Source organism: Phoca vitulina, unplaced genomic scaffold (genome assembly GCF_004348235.1).
Source record: "Phoca vitulina isolate PV1807 unplaced genomic scaffold, GSC_HSeal_1.0 scaffold30, whole genome shotgun sequence".
NCBI classification, from domain to species: domain Eukaryota; kingdom Metazoa; phylum Chordata; class Mammalia; order Carnivora; family Phocidae; genus Phoca; species Phoca vitulina.
In genome coordinates, this window is record NW_022589733.1 from 9869065 (window position 1) to 9888874 (window position 19810).

At 55.1% G+C, this 19810-nt stretch overlaps 1 protein-coding gene across 1 annotated transcript; it reads left to right on the forward strand.

Moving 5' to 3' along the window:
* Positions 1-1139: 1139 nt before the first annotated feature.
* Positions 1140-16899, forward strand: ADGRG5 (adhesion G protein-coupled receptor G5). Its single transcript, XM_032424033.1, has 12 exons — positions 1140-1177; positions 7381-7482; positions 7672-7750; positions 8406-8572; positions 8951-9078; positions 9813-9926; positions 11419-11571; positions 12308-12429; positions 12677-12945; positions 13732-13849; positions 16126-16403; positions 16799-16899. Exons 2-12 carry the CDS (start codon positions 7419-7421, stop codon positions 16897-16899), a joined length of 1593 nt encoding a protein of 530 aa, XP_032279924.1. The 5' UTR covers positions 1140-1177; positions 7381-7418.
* Positions 16900-19810: the final 2911 nt, after the last annotated feature.

Sequence of the window (19810 nt, forward strand, 5' to 3'; positions counted from 1 at the left end):
GAGGTGACTAGGAGACCTCAGAAGGAAGGGCTTGGAGGTCACGGTCTGGGTCATGGCCACAGAAAAGCAAAGTGCAGAGAAAGGCAAGGGCTTGCCCAAGTCATCCAGCAGGAGCTGGATGGGGTCGGGTCCCGGGTGCCTAGGTGTCCCTGCACAGCAGCGGGCCTGGAGGCGTGGGTCTGTGCTCCCCCCAAATATCACTGCCCTCTGAGGTGCAGCTCTCTTCCGCTTCCCGCAGAGGCCTGAGTGAGCTACCACCTGTGGGTTGTGCATGGGCCGGCGCCGGAAGGGCCTTGGGGTGGGGAAGAGGGGAGAGAGACCATGTGGGACCTGCCTGCTCTCTCCGCTTTGCTGCATCCCCATCTCACCCCAGGGGTAGGAAAGTACATTCCTGACTTGGACTTTTCCCAGGGAGTTTGGCTGAGCGAGCGAGAGCACCCTGCCTCCCACCAATGCACAGACACTCCCCCTCCCCCTCGGGGTTGTGCAGGGGAAGTAACTGGAGCAGGACAGGCTGACCAGCCCTCCAGCCACAGCCCGGCCACGTCTCCTGAGCTCTCTGTTCCCAGCGAGGCCTTTCCACGGCTGTGAAACACGTGTCTGGTGACTTTGCAGCTCTTGAAAGCACCACACTACCCCGTGAGGTGGGGCTGTCTTAGCTCCATTTTAGAGGGGAAACTGAGGTTCAGAGAGTTTCAGTCACTTGCCCAAAGCCCCCCAGCCAGTAAATGGCAGGTGTGGTATTTGAGGCCAGGCAGTCGGACCCGGCCCTTTGCCTGAGGTCGTGGTTATCTCAGTCTCATTGGTTGTCAGGTCAGGCGGGGTGCCTTCTCTCCTGTCTGGAGGTGCGGAAACAGGCCGAAGAGGCGCAGAGCGGAGGTGGGTCTTGAAACCTTGCCGGGAGCCGCGAGCCCCAGCCCTCCCCCCTCTCCCCACTGACACCAAGCACCTCTTGAAGGGGTGCCCTGCCCAGCTACGAGGAAGCAAAAAGGCTGCTGACGGGGGAAAGAAGAAGTGAAGTGAGAGTGTGGTGTAGCGTGCCCGCACGGGGTGAAGCGAGCAGGGGAGGGCTGAGGGCCGGGGCTGAGCGGCCCCAGCACACACATCCAACTTCCCTTTCTCCCTGTGGACAGGACGGTGGTAGCGGCCCAGCAGCTGGACGGCAGCGACCCCTCAGGTCAGCCCCCACCGTGCGGCTCTATTCCCCGCTCCCCCAGCTCTCTGTCCTCGTCTGCCCGGTCCCCAGCAGGCACCGGGCGTGTCCCTGCCCTGGCGGGCCCAGGATTGGTGACATCCTGGGGGCAGCCAGCTGGGGACCCACCCTCATTCCCTTCACTCTCTGGTGGCAACTCCCAAATCTCTGGGAATGTAGAAGTCTGTCTATCTATCTATCTATCTATTTTTTTTTTAAGATTTTATTTTATTTACTTATTTATTTATTTTTAATATTTTATTTATTTATTTGCGAGAGAGAATGAGATAGAGAGAGAGAGCACATGAGAAAGGGGAGGGTCAGAGGGAGAAGCAGACTCCCAGCTGAGCAGGGAGCCCGATGCGGGACTCGATCCCGGGACTTCAGGATCATGACCTGAGCCGAAGGCAGTCGCTTAACCAACTGAGCTACCCAGGCGCCCCTAAGATTTTATTTATTGATTTGAGAGAGAGAACATGAGCAGAGGGGAGGGGCAGAGGGAGAGGGAGAAGCAGATTCCCCACTGAGCAGGACCCTGGGATCATGACCCAAGCTGAGGGCAGATGCTTAACCTACTGAGCCACCCAGGCAAAGAGCAATTTAAATTAAGGACTGGTTAGACACTGGGTTCAAAACCTAGCTCCCCACCGTGGCCTAGGGCAGGTTATTAGACTTTTCTGGATTTCAGTTTCCTCATCGGTAAAATGGCGTTAATCCGGTGACCTGTACCTCGGATGACAAGGGCCTGCATGAAGTTTCTGCTGGGCAAATGTGAGCAAACGTGCCGTTCCTCTCTGAGTGACTTGGACTGGAGCCTGGGGATATTATGTCTCAGGGAAATGGCTCTGGGGCTGGCTTGGTCACAGAGTCCGTGTTGGGCCTTGGCGTGGCCTCCCTTTCCCTGCCTGTAAAATGGGGCTAAGAATGGTACTTGTCAGGGATTTTCCGCGGAGACCACCGGTTCACTCCGCACCCAGGCCGGGGTGAGGCCAGCGGCGGGAGCTCCAGCCCGTGTCTAGCAGGAGTCGCTGTTTGGAAGGGGCAGAGGGGCCACGTACAGGGCTGTGACTGGCTCAGCAGGCCTGGTGCTGTCGGAGACAGGGTGGGCTGGGGGGGGGCATGCATGGTCAGCCCCAGGGAAGAAGGCAGGGGGTCCCAAGTCTTATGCTCAGATATATCCCTGGCTGGGGCTTTGGGTCAGAGCCCTAAGCTTGTAGTGGGGATTGTGGAAATGTCTCTGAGTCTCTCTCCCTGGGAAATAGGTCTCTCTGGCCTCATTTTATGGACGAGAAACCCTGAAGCATGGAGAAGTGGACTTATTGCCCAATGTCACGGCCCAGGGACTGAATACTGGAGATGGTTATCAAATTTGCATCTTCCAAAGGCTCTGGCCTGCATTCTGCACGTTTCCTCATCTGTCTGTTGGCCTAGATAGAGTCTTACTCATCCGTAGAGCATCTCAGCCACCCAACCATCTTGGGGAGGCTGCAGTGCACAGCGTGGGGAGAGCACTTGACTTGGAGCCTGGAGCTCTCGGTTTGAGTCCTAGCTTGACCACTGGCCTGCTGTAACCCCAGGCAAACCCCTGTGAGGTTTCCAGTTTCCCCACGATCAACTGGAACCGTTCTGGACATCAGGTAAGGGAGTTCTGTTTCCCGGGGAGCCCCAGATAATGAGCTGCAGAGTGGATGGTGAGAGGGGCAAGGGTGTGGGGTGACAATGCATGGTGGCCTCTCTGAAGGGCTGGGGACAGGGGTGCTGGAAGTCTCAAGCAGAAGTGAGGATTGTGGTTTGCCCCTGGGAAAGGGAGTGGAAACCACAGCTATTTGGGGGTACTTGAAGGAGGTGTCACTTCTTCTTCGGCCTTGATTTCTGCAGCTGGTCGTGGGGTCAGGCCCCTCTTCCCTCTGTAGACACAGAGCAGGGTGGCCAAGGGCCTGGGGTCCAGTCCTTACGGTCCAGACCCTGGAGGTCAAATCCACATTATGATCTGGGCCTCAGTTTCCCCATTCACACAGTGAGGGGGGGGGGACAAGATGACCCAAGATCCAGTCTGCCCTATTGTGCCCTCAATCTTCTCATCTGAAACATTTCAAATTGTTTCATTCAGTGCTTCCCTTGTCTCGTCAAATCTTTTCCCTCCTCTCTTCTCTGAGGTTCTGAGAATTGCCCAAGGTAACACGGCCAAACAAATAACCAAGTGACCAAATGAATAGGAACCCAGCACTCTATGACTCCAACCAAAGTCTCTATTCTCTCTCTCTCTTTTTAAAGATTTATTTATTTCAGGGGCGCCTGGGTGGCTCGGTCGTTAAGCGTCTGCCTTCGGCTCAGGTCATGATCCCAGGGTCCTGGGATCAAGCCCTACATCGGGCTCCCTGCTCTGCGGGAAGCCTGCTTCTCCTTCTCCCACTCCCCCTGCTCGTGTTCCCTCTCTCGCTGTCTCTCTCTCTGTGAAATAAATAAAATCTTTAAAAAAAAAAAGATTTATTTATTTGAAAGAGAGAGGGGGTGGCACGGGTTAGGGGCAGAGAGAGAGGGAGAGAGAGAGGGAACACAAGCAGGGGGAGTGGGAGACTCCCCCACTGAGCACGTAGCCCGACCCCCACTGAGCACGTAGCCCGACCAGGGCTCAATCCCACGACCCTGAGATCATGACCTGAGCAGAAACCAAGAGTCAGATGATTAACCGACTGAATCACCCAGGAGCCCTTCTATTCTCTTTTCAAATAAACACATATATTAATAAATAATGTTAAGATAAATGGATGGGACCACCCAGAAAAAAACATCGCATCCCCATCTCATACTGTACTTCAGGATTGATGCAAATGGACTAGGGGTTCCAATGTGAACAATAAAACCTCAAAAGTCCTAGGAGAAACTTAGGAGAATTCCTTTGTAATTGGAGCGGGGTAGGCCCTTCTAGCTATGACTCAAAATCCAGAAGCCAAAAGAGAAAAATACAGGTAATTCTGATTATACACATAAAAAAAGACTTCTACACGACAAAAGGACTATATGTAATGTTCAAAGGCAAATGATAAACTAGGAAACATATTTGCAACTCACAGACAACGAGCTAATTTCCCTGCTATGTAAAGAGTTTCGAGAAGATGGTAAGGAAGAGTCGAACATAAAATAAAAATGGGCAGATGGTGAACTTGCACACGTGGGAAATGTCAGGACAGCTGCACTGTTGGAAGGAACCAAAGACCGGAAACCACACAGCCAGCTGTTCTGAGGGCACCTGCTGCATAAGTTAGTGCTTATCCCTCCAACGTTAGACTATGTAGTTGGAGAAGAGAAAGTGAAAACTCTAAGTACTGTTACGGGAAGCTCCCCCAGATGTATTTTCAAGCGAAAAAAGTGAAGTACAGAACAGTAGTGAGTGTGCTACTTTTTTTTTCATATAAGATGAGGAGAATCATATATGCTTATGTTTATTTGAAACTTGGGCAGATTCACCAAACACTAATAGCAGTAGTTATCTGGGGGTGACTAAGTGGGAAGGGAGTAGTTGGGTGACACAGGAGGCAGGAATACTTTGCATTTTATGCCTTTGTGGACTTACTTATTGCTTGGATTTGAAAGATGTAAATTTCTAAACTATCTGAAGAGCAGGGGCGCCTGGGTGGCTCAGTCGGTCAAGCATCTGATTCTTGATCCGCAGCTCAGGTCTTGATCTCAGGATCGTGAGTTCAAGCCCTGCGTTGGGCTCCACGCTGGGTGTGGAGCCTCTTTAAAAAACAAACAACAACAACTATCTGAAGAGTAAATAAAAATTGAGAAACGTGTAACTATAACATACGGGGTAACATTAGGAAATCTGGGCACCCAAAACAAGTAGACTCCAAACCTCACTACCCACAAGTGACCCCCGCATCTTTCAGAGCTTGCATATATAAGAAATGGGACTTTTACAAGGATTGGATTACATTGCTTTGCAACATGTTTTTTGTTTTTCATAAACAACATGCCACCATTATTTTTTCCATAATGGTAGTCATTTGGAGCATAAAAAATTCTAAGCATTAAAGACTTATTTTTCTGTTGTGAGGGTAATACATGTTTGCTGTAGAAAATTCGAACTCTACAGAAAACCTAAAAAAGAAAGGAATCCTCCTCCCCATATAACATTATTAACATTTTGGCGACCATTCTTCTAGATACCCTCCTAGGCCTAAACATGTATATTAGCATAAATTTCCATGCATGTGATTACATTATGTGTGTTATGTTCAGCTGGCTCTTTCTAGGCAGTGATACACGGTGCTCCTTTTTTATGTCACTATGAACATCATGATTTTTGATAGGGAAATGGCAAGCCGTTGTACTGAACTTTGAACTTTGACTTTTGAAAACAATGATAAATTCACAGGAGGTTGCAACAAAAATAGTACAGAAAGATGTTGTGTACACTTCATCCAATTCATCTGCATACTCTCCTCCTCCTTTTATTTGTTGAGGCTTCCACCCTGGAAACTTCTTTTCTCCTGTTGCCTTCTGGACAGGCTATACCCTGGTCCTGTAGTCCAACCAACAACCAGGGGAGTAGCTTCCCACATTTTCTGGGGAGTAGCTTCATCTCTTCTCTGGTGGGGTTTCCTATACCCTATGTTGTCTTTCATGACTTACTCCCTCATTCTCTTGGAGCGCATCCTCCAGCAGCCTTCTGATGGGGGTGTATGCTTTAAAATACTAATGATCCTTGGTTGACCATTCATCTTTAAGAGTGCAGCACTAAAGTGTAACTGCTTGTCAGGGTTGATGATTGGGAAAGCTTTAACCTAAGTTTGGTCCTGGCCATTTCACCGAGGAACACCAAAATATCTGTAGCTATAGGATACTTTTCTTGGAATGGCCAGTTCTTTAGAGAAGAATTTTCTCCTGCCTTAGAACATCATTGCCTGGCTGCTGCCGGCTTCTGGAAGCTGAGTGGAGGAGGAGGTGGGGAAGGAATATGGCTTAATTTTTCTATACCTGAATGGCATCCCACCCTTCCCCTCAGATTCTCTATCATGCACTGTCTCCAGGGAATGAACTTTATGTTGGGGTGGGGTTGAGGGTGGTAGGGTGGTGACAGTGGTCCTGGATACCCCAGGTGGCAGAGGAGATCTGGGACCCCAGCTGGTCACTTTAAAGACTCACAACCGGGCACTTGGGTGGCTCAGTCCTTTAAGCATCTGACTCTTGATTTCGGCTCAGGTCATGATCTCAGGGTTGTGAGATCAAGTCCTGTGTTGGACCCTTTGCTGAGCGTGGAGACTGCTTGGGATTCTCTCTCTCCCTTTTCCTCTGCCCCTTTGCCCCCCACCCCCTGCTCCCAGCTCATGCACACTCTCTCTCTCTCTTAAAAAAAAAAAAAGAGACTCATAAGCGTCTATCTCCCATTTTTTTGGCTTCATCCCTCATCCCTGCTTTCAGAGGTTCTCGATGCCTCTAGTTCTCAAGTGTTCCCAGGGTTGTGAGGCTTCTCCCTGTCCCCTCCCCTCTCCCCTCCCCTCACTCCACACCTCTCCCCACTGCAGGAACTCAGGTTCAACTTTTTATGGTCTGCTCGATGTAGGACTATGTGGCCACCTGCTTTGGAGCCTCCAGAGTTTTGCTAACATTTCTTGCCTGCTGTTGTCTTCTTTCCCCTTGTTCTGTCTTCCTGGCTCTGTGCCCATTTTATTCACTCACTCTCATTTTAGTGGAGTTTCAGGGGGTTTGACATAAATTTGCTATATTTAAGCAGAAGTTTCTTAGTTTATTTTTAAAACCACAGAAAACGAAGGCTGGGCGGGACAGACCCTTGCCTAAAGTCACATGGTGGATCAATGACAGAGCTGGACAGGGTTCCATGTTGCTTGCTCCCAAGCAGCTTCCCCTCTGGGTGAAGTCAGGGCCCCAGAGAAGCCCCCAGAGAGGCCATTTTTGGGGACAGGGAGTGATGGGCAGTGCTACAACTGGCCGGCATTTCTGAACAAACGGTCAGGGATTCTGGAGTCATAGAGACCTGGCTCAGGGGGCCTCACGCAGAGCAAGACCACTTGCGCCCTGAACCTCAGTTTCCCCATCTGTGAAATGCAGGAGTAACAAGGATCAATTAAGATGCTAGATGTCCTACCCTTGGGACATGCCAGACACCTAGAAGTGAGAGGTCACTCTCTTACTATAATGACAATGACATGCATCTTTTCTAGGGTGGGAGCCAGTTCTCGGAAGAGACTGGGCACAGGACATGGATTGCTGGGGGGCCTTTTTCCTCTGCCTATGCTTCATGACTTCTCAGAGTGAGACAATGGGTAAGAGGGTTCTGCTGAGCTGGGGGGCAATCCTAGCCTGGGCCCCTGGCTGTGATGTGGAAGGGGGATGCCTCGAACCAAGGGAGCTTGAAAGGGGGCACTGCGGCCTCTTGGGGCAGCAGCAAGGCTGAGGCTGGGGTGGAAGGCCCAGGGACAGAGGCCGAAGTGGAGATCTGACTTGCTCCACAGAGACATCCCAAGAACCCCTGCTCTGGATGGAGAAACTGGAGGTGATGGCCAGAAGCCGCAACTCGACTTCTCTTGCTGAGTGAGTCAGGAGGCCCTCCTGTCCGCCCGGATTCAGCTGTGCCTCCCACCCCCAGCTCGAGCCTTGAATCAGTGGTCCGGGGTTGTCCAGTGTGGACCATTAATCATTTATTCAACATGCATTTATTGAGTACCTACTGTGTGCCTGGCACTGGGCTTTGGAGATGCAGGATAAACATGTCCTGCCCTCATCAAGTCTGCTCTCTGGTTGAGGGTCTTTAACTATGGATGCCATGAAACCCGGTGCAGAATCCTGGGTCTCTGCATTTCTTTGGGAAGGAGCTGCAAGACTCGAATCGGGCTCTCGAGGGTCTGTGATCTAATGGCCACGCAGCTGCGGGTGAGGGGATAGTGCTGATGAGTGGCCAGGGAAGCACAGGGACCATGGGGCATTTCACTCAGCCAGCAGAGAAAAGCCAGAAAAGGCTTCCCGAAGGAGGTGTCAACAAAGCTGGACCAGAAAGAGAGGTAATCAGGAGACGTGGATGAGTGGGGTGGGGAGGTAAGGGGGTGCCAGGGGCGCTGTGTGCAGAGGTCCGGAGATGCGAGAGGCCGATGCGGTTGGGGGAGGCCCCGCCCTTCTAGCCGCCTGGGGACCCTGGTCAGCTCCCGCCCTCAAGCCCACTGCGGACCCTGGTCAGCTCTCTCGCCCTCAGCCTCATCCGGGGCCTGGAGTGCAGGCTGTTGAACGCCAGCTTCGGGGGCAGCAACTTGACCTTGCAGACGCCCACCATCCAGTCACTGATCTTCAAGCTGGGCTGCAACTTCGCAGGCCTGTCACTGAGCAGCGCCACCAAGGAGCGGGTCCCCCAGGTCAGAGGTGGTCGGGGGTCCGGGGGGGCAGCCAGTGCCTCTACCCCAGAAATCCTCCATGGACTCCCCTCCCCCCACCCAAACTAATCTGGTCTGGCCTCACAGCTGTGAGGTGCCTCCTCTGTAAAATGGGGCTGATGTTCCTCATGCGAATGATGGGAAAGGGGGTGCCCTGTGGCCCCTCAAGGGTGGCGTCCTCTTCCTGCTTTTGCAGGTCTGTGGGGGGTGGGGGAGGCAGCAGTGGGAGAGGCCAGGGAATCCAGGGTCCTAGGTGGTGGCTAGGAGGAATGAAATGCCTGGGGTAAGGCCAGGCAGGCTTCGTAAGAAGTGGGGGGCAGTGAAGGCACTGGGGCTGGCCCTGCAGGCCGTGGACACCAGGCTCAGCCAGTCCGTGCCCCTCCGCAGGTCTCACATGCCATGCAGTTCCCAGCCGAGCTGACCCAGGACGCCTGCAGGGCCCCCCCCAGGGAGCTGCGTCTCATCTGCGTCTACTTCTTCACGGACTACTTTTTCCAGGTCACTGCCTTGGTGGGCCAAGCAGGGTGGGCGCCGGCCCCTTCCTGGGGGCACTGTGGGCATCCATGCCATCGGCTGGCCTTGGGGCAGGGACCGGCACCTGGTGGGACCAGCCCATCGTGCACCCAGCCATTGCCCCTTCTGGGCCTCAGTATGAGGAGAATGGTGGGAAGGCCCACTTATAGGGAACCTACGTGTGCTCCTGTCCCTAGGTGGGAGATAGACAAAGGTGCCTTTTAACCTTGGCTTTGAAAGTGAGTTAGGATAGGGGCGCCTGGGTGGCTCAGTTGGTTAAGCGACTGCCTTCGGCTCAGGTCATGATCCTGGAGATCCAGGATCGAGTCCCGCATCGGGCTCCCTGCTCAGCAGGGAGTCTGTTTCTCCCTCTGACCCTACCCCCTCTCATGTGCTCTCTCTCTCTCATTCTCTCTCTCAAATAAATAAATAAAATCTTTAAAAAAAAAAAAAAAAAGAAAGTGAGTTAGGATAATGGTTAGTTAGGATGGAGGCTGGAATACACTCAACACATGGCAGAGAGTTGGGGGGAGAGGACAGCTTTCTAGGTGGAGGGGACAGCGTATGTGAAGGCTGCGAGGCTGGCCCATGCTGGACACATGACAGGCATGCTGCTTGCTCTCATTTGGGGGAAGGGGCTGGTGAAGAGGGGCTCTCAGCCCTCAGCCGGTCTCTCCCTGTGTCCCCTGCAGTCAGCCCTTCTTCTGCTGTCCTTCCAGAATATCAACTCATCTCTGCTCAATAACTATGTCTTGGGAGCCCAGCTGGGTCATGGACACGTGAGCAACCTCAGCGAGCCGATCAACATCAGCTTCTGGCACAACCAAAGCCTGGTACTTTTGGGAGGGCGGGTGCCCCCATTTCCACCTCACCCCTGCCCCCTTGTGGCTCTTCTGTTGAATTTTGGCTTGACTAAACCCAAATCTGTGGAAGCATTTTGAAAACAAACAATTTCAAATCTATCACAGTTTGAAAATTCCTGTCAAAGAAATCAGAGAGAAGCTTTTACTTACTGCAGTAGGCAGGATTTTTTTTTTTTTTCTCTTTAAGTAGGCGCCACACCCAGCGTGGAGCCCAATGCAGGGCTTGGGCTCAGGACCCTGAGATCAAGACCTGAGCTGAGATCAAGAGTGGGAAGCTTAACCAAATGAGGCACCCAGGCGCCCCCTAGGCAGGACTCTTTGAGTTGCAAGGGATACAAAGCCAAGTCAAGCCAGCTTAAGCACAAAAGGGAATTGATCGGCTCCCATAAATGAAATGTCCAGAGCTGTCAAGCTTCAGGCATGGCTGGATCCAGGGACTGATATAATGCCATCCTGGCTCAGCCTCTTTCCATCTCTCAGCAATGGTTTCCTGCCTTGGCTCTCTGCTCTGGCAAGATGGCAGCTAAAGTGCTGGACCTCTATCCCCTCTTCCCAGCAGGTTCTTCCTCATCAGTGCAAACCAGGGTCCCAGAACGGAGTCCTAAAGGTCCGGCTGGGTCACGTGTCCATCTCTGAACCAGGTCGATGGAACGTGTGGATTGGCCAGGCCCGGGTCACATGGCTCAGGGACTAGGCTGGATTCATCTGACCTGCCGTGGGGGGAGGCGTGGGTCCTCCAGAGAAGTGCAGAAGCTGATCCTGGAGGAAGGGAGAAGGGCTGCTGGGTGGGCATAAGCTCTGACGCCTCCGCTCTTCTGGCCCTGGCATTCCTGAAAAGCCCAGAGCCTCTACGGTCTGCCCTGACTTCCCGTCAGCCTCTTCAGGACTGCGCTGCACTCTCAATTTCTCCATCATCCTTTCCTTTCTTTGCTCTGAACCTTTGCCCCTGCAAAAGTTCTTTCCTCAGCGGTGTTCCATGGCACTGCCTGTGTCATTCCCCCCACCCGTCCACCCACATGGCTTGGCTTCAGGGTTGTCTGCATGTGAGTCTCTCCCCAACACTGGGCGTGGGTCTGCACCATTGTTGTTCCCCATGGGAAGGAGGGAAAAGGGGACAGTTGGTTATAGAGCACCTACTGTCCTGCCAGAGCTGGACCCTTAAGATTCCTCACTGACTGTAATTTAATACCATCCCTGAGACTTGGGTATAGATGATCCCATTTTGCAGATGAATAAACTGAGGCTCAGAGAAGCTCGACAACCTGCCCAGGTCACTCTGAGAGTCCAGAGTAGAGGTGAGGCTGGAATCTGGGTCTGTCTGATGCCAAAGCCCAGCCAGCGTCTGGTAAAATGTTGACTAGGGTGCAGTTGAATCAACTTTGGCCCCTACAGTTTCCAGACTCTGACCCACGGCCATCCCCCACACCCCTTGGATGCACCCAACCCCAGCCTCTCCCCTTAGGAAGGCTACACGGTGACCTGTGTCTTCTGGAAGGAAGGAGCCAGCGAACATTACTGGGGGCTCTGGAGCCCCGAGGGCTGTCGCACAGAGAAGCCCTCACCTTCCCAGGTGCTCTGCCGCTGCAATCACCTCAGCTACTTTGCTGTTCTCATGGTATGTGTGCATCCAGTCCTGGTGAGGGGAGTCAAAGCTATAAAGGGCCCCGTGTCTAAGCAAAAGGAGCAGGCAAAGGCTGGTGTAGGGGACAGAAAATCCAACTCAGATGGGCTTAAGGAGGCAAAAAGAAACTTATGAACTCATGTTGCTGAAGAAACTATGTTAGGCTTCAGGCATGGCTTGATCCAGACACTCAGTATCACCAAGACAGGGCTCTAGCTCTGTCTCCCAACTGTGCTTGCTTTGTGCTGGCCTAGCCTTCAGACAGGATTTCCCCACAGATTAATAATTTGGCTGCTAGCAGATCCAGGCTCATGTCCTACTAGCTTTTAGGCGAGTAGAACGAGAGCTTCTCTTACCCAATTCTGCCAGCTAGTCTTGGGATTAGAGTCCCACTGCCTTGGAGTGTGTCACATTCCCATCCCTCAACCAATCACTGGGCAGGAGGAGGGGGGGCTCTGATAAGTCAGGTCTGGTGCACCTGTCTACACACAGTGGGACCGCCCATGTGCGTAGACAGTGAAGGAGGGGAGGTTCTCATAGAGAAAGGGGAGATGGAGTTGAGGGGGGCAAAAGCCATTGTGTCTGCCAGGGCTTTTTTTTTTCAAGCCGGGACCACGGTGAGGTTTGTGGTGAGACAGGGAAGTTTGGAGATGAGGTCTTAGCAGGTCCCTGTCACCGTGGGGAGGGCATTTCCGTGCTTCTGTCTCCCATTCCCCCTTCGTTCCTGCAGCAACTGTCCCCAGCCCCGGTCCCAGTAGAGCTGCTGGCGCCTCTCACGTACATCTCCCTGGTGGGCTGTAGCATCTCCATTGTGGCCTCACTTCTCACTACCCTGCTGCACTGCCAAGCCAGGTACGCCCCTGCCCCCATGCCGGGCCTGCCCACCCACTGCTGCCCAGCACCCCTCCTTCTTACCTAACTGAGCCCCAGAGGGCGGTGGGCTTCTCACGGGGATGGAGGCTGGGAGGCAGGAGACCAGCCTTGCCGTGTGGCTGTTGTTCTGTCCCTGCCCCCCTCAACCTCAGTTGTGTGTCCATGAGGGGGTGGCACGGCCTGGGTGATGTCCCCAGGCCACGGAAGGCCCTGCTTCCACCCGCAGGAAGCAGGGTGACTCCATAACACGCATCCACATGAACCTGCATGCCTCCGTGCTGCTCCTGAATGTCGCCTTCCTGCTGAGTCCTGCGCTGGCCACGCCCCCCGAGTCTGGGGCAGCGTGCACAGCGCTGGCCGCCATCCTGCACTTTGCCCTGCTCAGCTGCCTTACCTGGATGGCCATCGAAGGCTTCAACCTCTACCTCCTCCTTGGGCGTGTCTACAACATCTACATCCGCCGATACTTGCTCAAGCTCTGTGCGGTGGGCTGGGGTAAGCAGAGCCTCCCTCCCCTCTTGCTTCCTGAGGCTTCCAGCCAGATAGGGCGTCTACCCCCTCCTGCCCTTCTCTTCTCTTCCTCATCCTAGTGACCACATCATGAGCACGGTTCATCATCCCTGTCAACACTCACCACTACTTTCTACTCTACTGTTCTTATCGATTGTACCTCCAACACCTCCATTGCCACCTCCACCTCCAATACCTCCATCCCCTCCACCTCCAACACCTCCATCCCCTCCACCTCCAACACCTCCATCACCATCACTTCCAACACTTCCACCATCACTACCACCTCCAACACCACCATCACTTCCGCCATTATCACTACCATGTCTACCTCCAACACCACCATCTACTGCTTCTACCTCTGACTCCACCATCACCTTCACCACCGCCTCCATCATCACCACCATCCTCATCCTCGTCTTCCCCACTCTCTCTGGCACCACCATCACTGGCACCTCTATCCCCATCCTAGCCCCTCTTGACTATCTCAGTTTCCTCACAAGTTCCCCCAACCCTCTGTCCCATTAGCTCTATCTCCCCACCACCACTGCCACTATCATCCCACCCTAGAGCCCTCACTAACACCATTTTGGAGAGCAGCCTCTTCTAAGACCTCCAGGCTAAGTGCTCTGAAGCTGGACCGTATGGCAGAGGCTAGGGCCTCTGAACAGTCCCTTCCCCTCCCTGCTTGCTCAGTGGAATTCTGTTTTAGCATGACCAGCCCTTTTTGGGGTCACCTGACATGTGCTGAGCCTCTGTCTCACCTCTCAGGAGTCCCGGCCCTCCTGGTGCTGTTCCTTCTTGTTGTCAAGAACTCAGTGTATGGACCCCACACAATTCCACTCTCCGACAGCCAGGGAAATGGCACGGGCTTCCAGAACATGTCCATGTGAGTGCTCTCAGGGCTGTGGCAGGCTCCCTGGCTCTGGCAGAAGGGCCCAGGGGCTCTGAACAGGGTGTCCTTGTAGGAAGGGCCCTGGCTGTGGGGCAAGGAGGGGGCCATGGCTCAGAGAAGGGGTGGTTGCCAGGGTGCTTTGCCATACCCCTTCTGCTGGATCCCCTGCAGAGGTAGGCTGTTGTTCTAGGCTGGCTACATCTAGGGAGCCCCGGCATGAACTCTGGTGCCTGCTCATGGGCCTCCAAGGCCAGGGAGGCAGCACCTCTGTCTCCCGGCGGAGCACAGAGGTCGGCCCAGCGCCCCCTCCTGCTCTCTGACCTTGAGCAGGGAGCTCAGCCTGCGCTGGACTCTGCCCTCCCTTCCCCACACCTTGCTGTGCTCGCTCAGGCTTCCGCTGCTCCCGACCTGTGGCTGGCATAGCACTGCCAGCCCTCAGACCCTCCTAGTCAGAGAGAGTGCTGCGGGGCCTGGGACATCCCAGGGACAGGGCTCAGCTTGTGTGTGCGCATCGGGCGGCCTGGGGGGTCTGCACGACAGACTCGGCTGCCTCTTCCTGTGCCCTAAGACATTTATCTTTTTCTTGTTACGAAGGTTCTCATAGCCAACATAGGGAGAATAGCTGAATGAACCCCTGCAGACCCATCTCCTGTTTAAACCTCGCAGCGAGGAGGAGGTCCTGTTGTCAGCCTCTGTTTACGGTTAGGGAAACTGAGGCACGGGCAGCTGAAGAACCCCACCCAAGGAAACCCAGGTGGTCCATGGCAGAGCTGAGACTTGGCCACAGGCAGGCTGGCTCCAGAGCCTGGCCCCCCCACTGCCCCTCCCAGCCTCCAGGAAGCGAAGCGGGTTGGGGTTTGTTCCTCTCACTGTGGGGGTCAGGCTGCTTTCTCAGAGGAGGTGTGACTTCGGGCTCCTTAGCCGTGTAGTTTTTATATACTGTGTGCCAGGAGCTGGAGGACTGGGGGGGGCAGGAAGCATGGTGTTGCTGGGCTGTCACGGAGTACCCCACTCTAAGAACCCGCTTCTCTGAGTCTCCCTCCCTCTCCCTCTCCCCCAGGGTTTTGTGACTTTTATTCTCCTGCATTTAAAAAGCCCTTAGGATGTCTGTTTGTGTTCCTGAACACAGACAGCACTAACCAAACCCTTGAAAGGAACTCCAATGCCTCCCCCCCCCCCCCCCCCCCGCAGGACAGCGGTTAATAGGTTGCGACAGAGCCACGCCTGCGGATGGTTACGTAGCAGTGAAAAGGAGTGATCCATGAGCACACTCAGCCCCTTGGATAAATCCCCCAAATAATGTTCAAGGCCCCTTGTGGCTGCCGAGGCAGGAGCTCACGGCGGGGGCCCGAGCAGGGGGCTGTGACAGGGGCACAGGCTCTGGCCTCGGAGCGTGGGGCTTCAAGTCCCACCTTTGCCTCTGACTAGTGTGTGCTCCTAAGCCCGAGCCTCAGTTTCCTCCTCTGCAGGGCGGGTATGACTATGCACCTGCCTTGTAGGGTCCTCATGAGGAGCGAATGGGCTCATCCGCGGAAAGCATATGACACGGTGCCTGACTGGGTGTCTTGGGGACACAAAGGGCGTGAAGATCTCAGGGAGGGTCTAGGAGCAGGGCTGGGGCCACTGCCAGGCCTCTGCTCTTTCCTCGGCCCTTGATGGCGTCTTCTTGCTCACTCTCCTCCTCAGTCCTCACCCCTCCACCAAGCCGCCCCAAGGTGCCACAGCTGTTGACTGCTCGGAGCGTAGAGTGTGGGCCCCTTCTAGGTGGGGAGGGGTCCTGGGGTAGGGCGCCCATTGCACAGAGATGGTGGTGAGATGGTGTTGACCTTGTGGTGGGTGGGAGGAGAAGTTTCCAGGGAAGAGGGCCCCGGGGCCATGGATCTGAAAGAGTATTGGACAAGTGGGCAGCTGGGGGGGCCATGGAAGGGGAGAGAGGCAGGACGGAGAAGGGAGGAGAGGAAGAGTTTTCAGGTGGGTAAAGGCATGAGAGCCCCATGTGGCTGGAAAGGAGAACATGGGGGGGGCTTCAGGCCAGGGGCCGAGGTGGCAAGGTGGGCCCTAACACGGTGGCCTGGCTGGAAAGCCAGGCCCAGAACTTCACCACACATGTGGTCAGACAAGAAACAATGGGTTTGGGCTGGGAGACGGGACCAGGTTCAGGAGCCCGTCCATAGGCCCAGAGACCAGGGTCTCCCCACCCACCTCCCTGCCCCCCGCCCCCCTGGCCTGGGGAGCCACGCCAACCCTGGCACTTCACCCCTCCCCTGCAGATGCTGGGTGCGGAACCCCTTGGTGCACAACATCTTGGTCATGGGCTACGGTGGCCTCACGTCCCTTTTTAACCTGGTGGTGCTGGTCTGGGCGCTGCGGGTCTTGCATCGGCTACGGGCCCGGGACAAGGTGCTGAACACGCGGGCCTGCCGGGACAGCTTCACGGTGCTGGGCCTCACTGTGCTGCTGGGCACCACTTGGACCTTGGCTTTCTTCTCCTTTGGCGTCTTCCTGCTGCCCCAGCTCTTCCTCTTCACCACCTTCAACTCACTCTACGGTAGGGCCCGCGGGAGGCGTGCAGGAAGCCCTGGGGGTAGTGTTCGGCCGGTCAAATGTTGACTGCTCAAGGCTTCAGGTCAAGGGGGCGAGTCAGGGGCTGAAATCGAGCCCCCGCTGCTGCTCCGCTCCCCGCCAAGCTGGTTTGGGGCTCCTTCTGTCCACAGGAAGGGGCATGTCCTCCTAATTTGCACAAAGGCGCCCTCTGGCCTCCTGACAACTGGTCGTCCAGCTTCTATGCTCTGCCCCTCCTGGCTTCCAACAGTGAGGGACTCTGAGAATTACTCCTGGGCTTTAGGGAAGCCCAGCTCAGCCCCACTGAGGAAGTCCCTGGATTCTGGGTGAGGCCCCACATCGCCCCTTCCAGTCTCCCACTGACCCGTTTTTCGCTCGCAGGTTTCTTCCTCTTCCTGTGGTTCTGCTCCCAGAGGTGCCGCTCCGAGGCAGAGGCGGAGGCGGAGATGGAGGCGTTCAGCTCCTCTCAGACGACGCACTAGGCTGGGCCTCCTCGCCCAGAAGCCGTGGCCTCTCAGGCCGCCTGCAGCCCGAGACTCCGGCCTCCCCCAGAGAAGGTGGCAGGCCAGCTGCTGGGCACCAGAGGCCACTGCGGCCTCCAGGGAGGCTTCTCAACCTCCACGGCTTCCCCAGGCCCAGAGCGCTGGGTGTTGTTCTGCCTCCCCTCGCTTCCTGGGGATAGGAGGGCAGAGCCTCTTTCCCCTCCACCTGAGCCAGCTGGGCCCGGGGCCTGGCCATATGATAATTGGGTAGGTTTGAATTGCCCCTGGTAGGTGTGAGGGTATGGAGTCCAAACCCAAGCTCAGGCTCCCGTTGTAGAGAATCACCATCGCCCTTGACCTCTCTGTCCGGCCCAGAGGGAGAAGGCTCCTGAAGCCAGCTCCATTCCCAGGCTGCACACCAGGGGGAGCTCTGGGCCCGTGCTCGGAAGTCATTGGCTCCCAAATCCGATCTGGAAATACTGTCACCTGTCCGGGGACGTGACACCAGATGGAGGGGCCCTGCTTCCAGGACTGCTCCTGCTGAGTGACTGAGGAGAGGATTCCCGCCCTGTTTACACAGCCACTTCTCTCTTCCCGACGCAGCTGTTCGCTCTGGCTCTTGGGGTCTTGGGCATATGGGGCACTAGAATGGGTGGGCGTGGGGAGGCTCTCGAGGCCCCGCTCCAGGCCGCCAGACAGGTAATAATGACTTTGGATGGCACGGTGAGGGTACTGGAGCCGGATCCCTTTTCTCCTGGGGGGATCCTCTGCCCTCTGTTCATTCCCTGATGCGGAGAGCCCTTTGCCTGCTGGTGAGGCCCGGAGGCTCTGGAGCTGGACGGCCTGGGCTCAAAGGGCCTTGCCACTTGCTAGCTATGTGACTGTGGGTAAGCCACTCAAGCTTTCTGTGCCTTAGTCTTCCCATCTGTAAAATAGGGGCAGTCGTGGTGCCTATTTTGAAGACGAAGAAAAGAATCCATAGAAAGAGGCTTAGCAAGTAGAAAGTGCTCAATAGATAATTATTATTGTTATCATTCGTATTTTTGCTATTATTTTTAACAGAGTCGACTGAGAGGGCAAGCCATCTAAGGTCCAGGGCCGGGTCTGCTCAACCCGACAGGCCCAGCTCCTCGCTAGGCACGCCTGCTGTCCCTCAGCTCTGTCACCTCCTCTCCCACTTTCCCTAGAGTGGCCTCTGCTCTGACTCTAGACAGAGTGTTCCCCCACCTTTTTCAGGGTGATGAGAGTCCCCATCCAAGCCCCCCTGTCCTGGTCAAGCCCTGTCCTGAGCGGTACCAGGCTCCTTGGGCCGTGGGGGGGCTCCCACACCAGTGGGGTGCAGGGGGATCATGGGAAGTCCCAGCCCCTGTCTTGAGCAGCTCCAGGAAGTGGTGACCCAGCTGGGCCTTGCCTGTGACTTGGCCCACCCCACTGGTTCAGGCCCAGCTTCTTAGACTCTACCAAGCCCAGGGCCACCCAAGGGAGGATATGGCCACAGTAACAAGGGATGGTTCTGGTAGTTCCAGGAAATGGGGCCAGGCTTGTGGCCCTGAGCATCATGGGGGTCCGGGCTCTAGGCAGGGTTCACTTCCCAGAAATGCCCCACCGGGTACGGGGGGGCAGGGATGGGGGAGACCTGCTGGGACTCCCTGCCCTCTCGTCACTCCCAGGAGGGTCCTGGCCTGGCCTAGCCTGGGCACTGGGCACTGGGCCCAGTTCTTGGGGGGCTTCCAGACCAGTGGGAAGATGGAATGGGTAGGAGGACAAATGGACGCCAGGGGGGCCATGTACTAGAGGTTTCTGTGTTGTTTAGTTGCTGCTATATCAGAAAGGCCTAGTGTGTGCATGTGATGGGGTGGGGATTGAAAGCAGGGTTGCCAGTTAAAATACAGAATGCTAAATTTGGGAGACATATACTAAAAAATTATTCATTGTTTATCTGAAATTCAAATTTAGCTGGGCATCCTATACTTGTCTTTTTTCCCCTTTCTTTTTTTTTTTTTTTTAAGATTTTATTTATTTATTTGAGAGAGAGAGCATGTGCATGAGCGGGGGTGGGGTGGGGAGGGGCAGAGGGAGAAGGGGGGGAAGCAGACTCCCTGCTGAGCAGGGAGCATGACAGGAGGGGGAACTCGATCCCAGGACCCCAGGATCATGACCTGAGCCCAAGGCAGACGCTTAACCTACTGAGCCACCCAGGCGCCCCTTTTCTAACCCTTTCTTTTGCTGTCTGGCAAACCTATTATTTATTTTTTTTAAAGATTTTATTTATTTTAGAGAGAGAGAGAGACAGAGCATGAGCTGGGGCAGGGGTGGGACAGAGGGAAAGGGAGAGGGACAAGCAGATTTCCCGCTGAGTGCAGAGCCTGATGCAGCTCGATGTGGGGCTCCATCCGGGAACCCTGAGATCATGACACGAGCTGAAGTCAGACGCTCAACCAACCAAGCCAGCCAGACGCCCCTGACAACCCTACTGTAAAGGAGCATCAGTGTGGGCGTCCAGGGTGTGTACTCTTTACCCTTCAAATGAACCCCATATGTGCTGACTGGGGAGCCCCTCTTTCAATTGAACAAGCCCTCACATTCAGGCTGACAGCGCCAGACTCCTCCCCAGTCCTCCCCTTTCCAGCCAAGGTCAAATAGGGTGTTTGAGGGGTCTGCCCTGTGCTGTGCCCTTACCCTGGGATCAACCCTGGTCCAGCCTCCAACACTGCAGAGCCTCTTCCCTGGCCTCCCCGCCTCCCCATTCCTAGTCCCCCCTTCACTCAGAAGCCAGAGGGAATTTCCACCCTGCAGCCTGATCACACCCTTCCCTGCCGACACCCTTCCACGCTCTGTCCCTCCTCATTGCCAAACTCCCCACAGGAGCTCGAAAGGCCCTCTGCTCCAGCCCATCGCCCACCGCTCCTTC